Here is a 5,859-nt window from a genome sequence, read left to right as displayed (position 1 = left end):
GAGAGAGAGAGAGGGTTACAGAGAGAGAGAGAGAGAGTTAAAGAGAGAGAGAGAGAGAGAGAGAGAGAGAGAGAGCGCGCGCGCGGGAGAGTAATTGGAGAGATGAGACAGAGAGAGAGAGAGAGAGAGAGAGGGAGAGGGGGAGAGCAAGCATGCGTGTGCGTGCGTGCGTGCGTGCGTACGTACGTGCATGCCTGCGTGCGTGCGTGCGTACGTACGTGCATGCCTGCTGGTGGAGGTATGCACTCTCCGTGAGTGACCTCTGTTTAGATGATGAAATGAAATAGGACTAAGTGTACAGTACGAGGCTTTTCCTAGTTAATCGTAAGGAAGTTATACCTTAGCTGTCATATAGTGCATGTGGTGGGTGAGCTGACGTTAATAGGGGGCTAAACATTATTTGAGTGTAAAACTCGATGTTTCTCACTTGCTCAACCCCTCAGCTCAATACGAAGTGTGACTTCTGAACAAAACGCTGGTCAAATGACTGTGATACGTATTCTTCTGGTATTATCTTACATGCATGCAGCATAGTGACAGGAGTCTATCAATATTGATAGACTCCTGATCCTATTGATAGACTCCTGATAGTGATAGGCACGTTTGATTGCCTTGATTGGCAGCAGGATTTAGCTGTGAAAAAATTTGTTGACTATCTTTATCATATAAATGTGCAATTTGGTAGATGCCATAGATATCTTATGTCATTCTTCTGGGACATCCTGGGGTAAGAATTAGGAAGAATTAAAGGTTTTTAAGTAATTTCTTTGTCATTTATATAGGTTTGACACTGATGAATACCAAACCGTCCCTCATTTCATATTTGGTGACTTCAACTTCAGGTTGGATGCTCAGGCAGTCGTGCAGGTACGTTGATGATGGTATGCATTTATAACACACACACATGCCCTTATGCCCTCGAATAAGTATGGCAGATTTATCCCTGGGATAACATATCATCGTGCCAGAACATGTTTCAGGGTTGTGGAGCATGATATCTGTGTGTCATGGCCACGTACAAGAACATATGCCATGTCTTACTGGCTGTGGCAACTCTTGCTGCTGCCAGACATTTGCTGACTTGCTAGTGATACGGACCTAACACACATTCCTCCAGCCTTGCGACCCACGTGCTGACAGCAAGCATATTTCCTGTATCCTTGACATTATAAAACTGCTGCCAGGCTCATGTGCATCTAACTCTGACGTCATGTCAACCGGTTCTGTCATTCCAAAGGTGTTATCCATGCTGAAAAATTAGACGTGTGTCAGGACTGTCAACAAATATTAGGCAAGCAGTGTAGGACCTTCATAACTCAGTGGTCATGACCATAACTAAATAGGTGTTGTGTAGCACAGCCTAGAATCACGTTGGTGCAACTAACATGCAAACTTTAAATGTATTCCTGGAATATATCATTCTATATGTTTCGTGAAGGTTCTTTGACTAGGTTAATTATGATCAAATTCAAAGGCGATTGAAGTAAACAAGAATGTACGTAGCCTACCACCATCACAAAACCATAAACATGCAATAATATGTAATGTACATAGTCGCAATTGCCATTGCCCTTAGACAACTTTTACCGTCTGGTAGTCATTGCCACTAGGCGGCAGCACCAATCAATACCCTAGCGTGTAGCAATTCCTATACCTCATTAACGCTGAGGTAAAAATGAGTAAAAATGAGCTCAAGAGGATCATGTACACGGAAAAAGGCTATGTCTCCCGCGGTACTGCCGGAACGTACCCCGGGGAACGTACCCTGGTACTATATCTAATATGCCGGACCGTACCTCGCCTACTCCACTAACTAGTCTAGGGAGTCGCCTACGCCTACTCCCTAACCCTAACCCTAACTCTAACCCTAACCCTAACCCTAACCATATCAAATAGTGACCAGGGTACGTTCCGGCAGTACCCTGGGGGACATAGACCCTATGAGCCTTATTAACGGCGCTTGACAAACATTTACAGGTTATGAGTTTTTACGAGAGGCAAAGCATGTGTACCAAAATATGATCGGTTTCTAAAGACAAAGTACAATTGCTAAAGTTCAATTCTTAACTTAGAAAAACACTAAATAAACATTTCACGGAACGGTCCAAGGCACCATCAAAAATGGTTATGGGTATTGGGTTGCTGATGAAATTTAGCTGTGACAAACACTATATAATACCTTCCCTTACCCTAATACAGAACTTTGGCACCAGCGCAGGGGCGTGTACAAGGGTGGTCCAGGGGGTCCGGACCCCCTCGCCCCTGCTCGCGCAGATCGAAAACGCATCTGAGGGGGTCTGATTTCAAAAAATTTCTCCCCAGACCCCCCCTTCGCGTGCTCGCAACTTTCGGTTACGGTTAGACCCCCCTGCTACAAATCCTGTACACGCCCCTGCAGCGTAATAAAGTTTCATATAGATGACTACTGTTAATATATAATAATATATAATATAATACAATAATAACATTTATTTTGAGTTTAAAAATTCTTTCTTGCGTTGCTAAATCTCGGTTGCAGTGTGGTATTGCTGCAAATGCTCAACACCAGTAAACGTGTCAATAGTTTACAAAATTGTGCTCTTGATTTTCAGAGACTCATGGTACAATATGCTGGTGTACGTGATTACTGATGATAATTGTAATGCTCTTGTGTTTCAGAGACTCACAGTGCAGACTACGCCAGTGTATGTCAAGACGAGTAAAAATGAGCTCAAGAGGATCATGTACACGGAAAAAGGCCATGACGACAAAGTTGTGCTGACCATTGAGAAAAAGCTGTTTGATCATGGAGATAAGCACTCAGAGGCATTCGTAGTTGACAATGGCAAATGGGTGAGTGGTCACTGAAGGTGTACCTGCTACAGATACACAATTATGAGCACCCCACACACAGTTGGATTATGGTATGCCCACATGATCAAAAAATGTTTAGAGAGCAATAGAGAATGGGTGTCTCCATTGGATTTTGGTGTAGCGATGACAACACATTGTTCACGGGAGCGTGAGAGCATGTAGTGGTTGCGAGCTATGAGGCGGCTGTAATAGAGCCCTAAGAAATTTTCATTGTAAAACAGCATTTCAGCCTGATGTCTCGGGGGTTTCAAATAATTGATTTACATCAAATCTGAATGCATTTCAGCTAGCAGACTTTGACAACGAGCTGGAAGAATTCCAGGACAGGCTGACGGAGTATCCACATGACTTCCCCCCTAGGTAATTATGCTACCATATTGCTTCCAATCCTACTTGTGACATTCTCTCACTTCTGACCAAGTGACAATTTATCTTAACTACACTTTCAAGTTTTATAAAATGAACAAATCATAATAGTACAGACAATACTAGTGTTAATATCGGAAATATAAAATATTTGTGCGCCTCACATATGCCCTTGCTTTATGAGCAGTTACCCATATGTCGAGGATGTCAATGATGGGCTGGGATATATGAAGACACGGTTGCCTGGCTGGTGTGATCGAGTGCTCTTCTCTCACACGGCACGGGCCCTCATAGACCAGGTAAACAAATATGTACAATTCTTAATTATTTTCACAGATATTTTAATATTTACCCTGTGTGATAGCATATATAATCAAGCAGCACAGTAGATCAGTACTCTCAGATCAAGTAACAAATTGTATCAGTGCTGAGGGCAAGGGGAATGGAACAAAAAAATTTTGAAGGCTTGAACCTCCATGTACCCGACATTGCCACACTATACACGAACTTTGCGCTTGCCTACTCCTAGCAGGAGACTGTACGGCTAGAAGCCATCCACACAGCCGGTCACCGCTTCATGGCTTCCTTCAAACGAACCTCACTTGGCAGTTTTTGATTTTCGTGTCTCTGAGCAATCAAAATTTACTACGTGGAATACATGGAAATTGTGTAATGTGCTATCTACCCGCACATGTGAATTCCTGTGTCCGGCCAAAATGCTTGTGTGTTTGAAGGTGATATGAGTTAATAATGTTACGTGAAGTTGTGTTTTTTTCTGGTATTTCAGAATCACAAGCCATTGTACAGTGTGATTGGTGCTCAAGTGTGTATGGGAGATCACAAGGTGAAACATAGGCTGTGGATTACCGTTTGAATGGCATGCCAATGTCTTACAACAGTCTACATTTTGTGTTGTTAAGCTCTCAGAAGATTTATCATTTCTGACTAGTGCTAGCCACTACAGATTAATTATAAACTGTTTCTTTAAAGATTTTTGCTCACAATCTGACCTGATCTGTGGCGTATGGTATCCAGATGGTTGTTTGATAAGCTAAAGGAAATGGTTGGGCTCGTGTTGAGGTAATACAGTAATTAACGACAAAGACATAATGACGATGATGAGCTATGCAGCTGTAACTGAGTGATGGCGAGCATAATCTCATCCTTCGCGCTTTCCTAACGATTCGTACAGCATACGTCGCATCACCGTGGTAACCCCCGCTCGTCTGCTTTCTCTTCACACAGCCGGTAATCCTATCGTTCTCGCTGGCGTGCGGAGCGCCCCCAGGTGAGAAGCTGCTGCATGATCGCATGTCCATGCTGCGCCAGTACTCCGTGCCCCTGCCCCCAAAGCCGAACCGCAACCGCCGGCCGAGCGAGATCACGGTTAACGGCCGCGCGTGCACGGTGTCGGTGATGGACGTGCACTCAAACTCCTTCCTGCTGCTGCCGCAAGTCGATCTCGCCGCCGCGTTCCGCACGTCGTTCGACAACGCCGAGCAGAAGCCGAAGAAGAATCAGCGGCGGCGGCGTTTCGGCACGGGCGAAAGCGGCGGGCACAGCTCCGGTTCGGAGACGGAGGACGAGGTCCCCGACACCGAGCTTTTCTTCACTAAGAGCCTCCACGAGCTGATCCTGCCGTTGGCACGTAGCAGCAAGGCGGCGGCGGCGGCGGCGGATAACGGGGCGGGGGCTGGTGGGCGCGGCATGGAGGAGAAGAAGGCCACGGCCGGCTCAGACGTGCATGGTGGACTGTGTGGTTCATGCCGCATCCTGTAGAGCTCTTCCCTGCGTGTGCCCTGATAGACTGCTGCATGGTACCTGATTTTTATTTGCGTGACGGTTAGTTAGAAATTCGCGCGCGCGTGCCGTGCCGTGTATAGCTGCCGAGGTGCCACGTGCGCCAAACACTCAACTCCTACCGGAACAACAACTACGCCACCTAGTGGCGCAGCAACTACACAGCCTTCCACAGCAATAATGGCTAACCTAATAATAATGAAAAGTAGGAGGTCTTCATTTGGGTGGGGTAGTTTCGCCCCTTTAACATTAATATGCATGTGAATGATATAATATCAAAGTAATATGCGGTTCATATATCGAGAAAAGTGTTCTTCAGCTAGAAGTTCTGCGCTGTAGGCCTCGGCAGCAATGCATGGCACGATTTGGCAGTGTAGCGTTAATGCTGCCCTGCTATACAGTGAACAATGCATGTACTAATGCTGAAATCTCGTTCTTGCCTCCTTAGACACAGGATTGTGCATATAGCAGCCGAGGATTTGTCACTGTGGACCAGACATAGCGCTGTGAGGTTTTGTTAGACGTGCACTACATTTGTTTTTGTTTTCGTTTACAGTTTGAGAGCACATTATCTCACAACTTTCTTTTAACACTTGTGTCTTCTGCGCCTTTTCATTAGCCTTCTCATCTCGAGGTGGCAGTTTACATTCACATTCATTGATAATTGTGCAAATCATATTTCCAAGTTAGAGGATGAGACTTAAATGATACTAGAGGTCACAGGCAAAACTACCTGAAAGTAGTAGGAATGCAGGATATAAAGAGCCAAAATTAATACAAGAGTCATTGAGAGTCATAAGTTTGTCTATTAAAGGCCAGGCTTTGGGGCAGAGATTAGAG

At 45.1% G+C, this 5,859-nt stretch overlaps 1 protein-coding gene across 4 annotated transcripts in view; it reads left to right on the top strand.

Annotated features, from left to right (window-relative positions):
• LOC106806327 (type I inositol 1,4,5-trisphosphate 5-phosphatase-like) overlaps nt 1–5,859 on the top strand; it is a 64,307-nt gene that overhangs the window by 54,483 nt on the left and 3,965 nt on the right. The window contains exons 11-17 of one of the 4 annotated variants that reach the window (XM_014808234.1): nt 783–867; nt 2,659–2,832; nt 3,140–3,213; nt 3,407–3,518; nt 4,007–4,063; nt 4,465–4,507; nt 5,468–5,525. In XM_014808234.1, coding sequence (XP_014663720.1) covers nt 783–867; nt 2,659–2,832; nt 3,140–3,213; nt 3,407–3,518; nt 4,007–4,063; nt 4,465–4,507; nt 5,468–5,487 — 565 coding nt within the window. In that variant the 3' untranslated portion in view covers nt 5,488–5,525. Of the gene's footprint in view, nt 1–782; nt 868–2,658; nt 2,833–3,139; nt 3,214–3,406; nt 3,519–4,006; nt 4,064–4,464; nt 5,037–5,467; nt 5,691–5,859 lie in introns of those variants that run through there. The other 3 variants (XM_014808232.1, XM_014808231.1, XM_014808230.1) reach the window with 3 other exon arrangements.

The sequence above is a fragment of the Priapulus caudatus genome, unplaced genomic scaffold (assembly GCF_000485595.1).
Source record: "Priapulus caudatus unplaced genomic scaffold, Priapulus_caudatus-5.0.1 Scaffold154, whole genome shotgun sequence".
Taxonomy (NCBI): Eukaryota; Metazoa; Priapulida; class Priapulimorpha; order Priapulimorphida; family Priapulidae; genus Priapulus; species Priapulus caudatus.
Note: the sequence above shows the minus strand (reverse complement) of the source record. Positions and strands in the feature narration are given on the sequence as shown.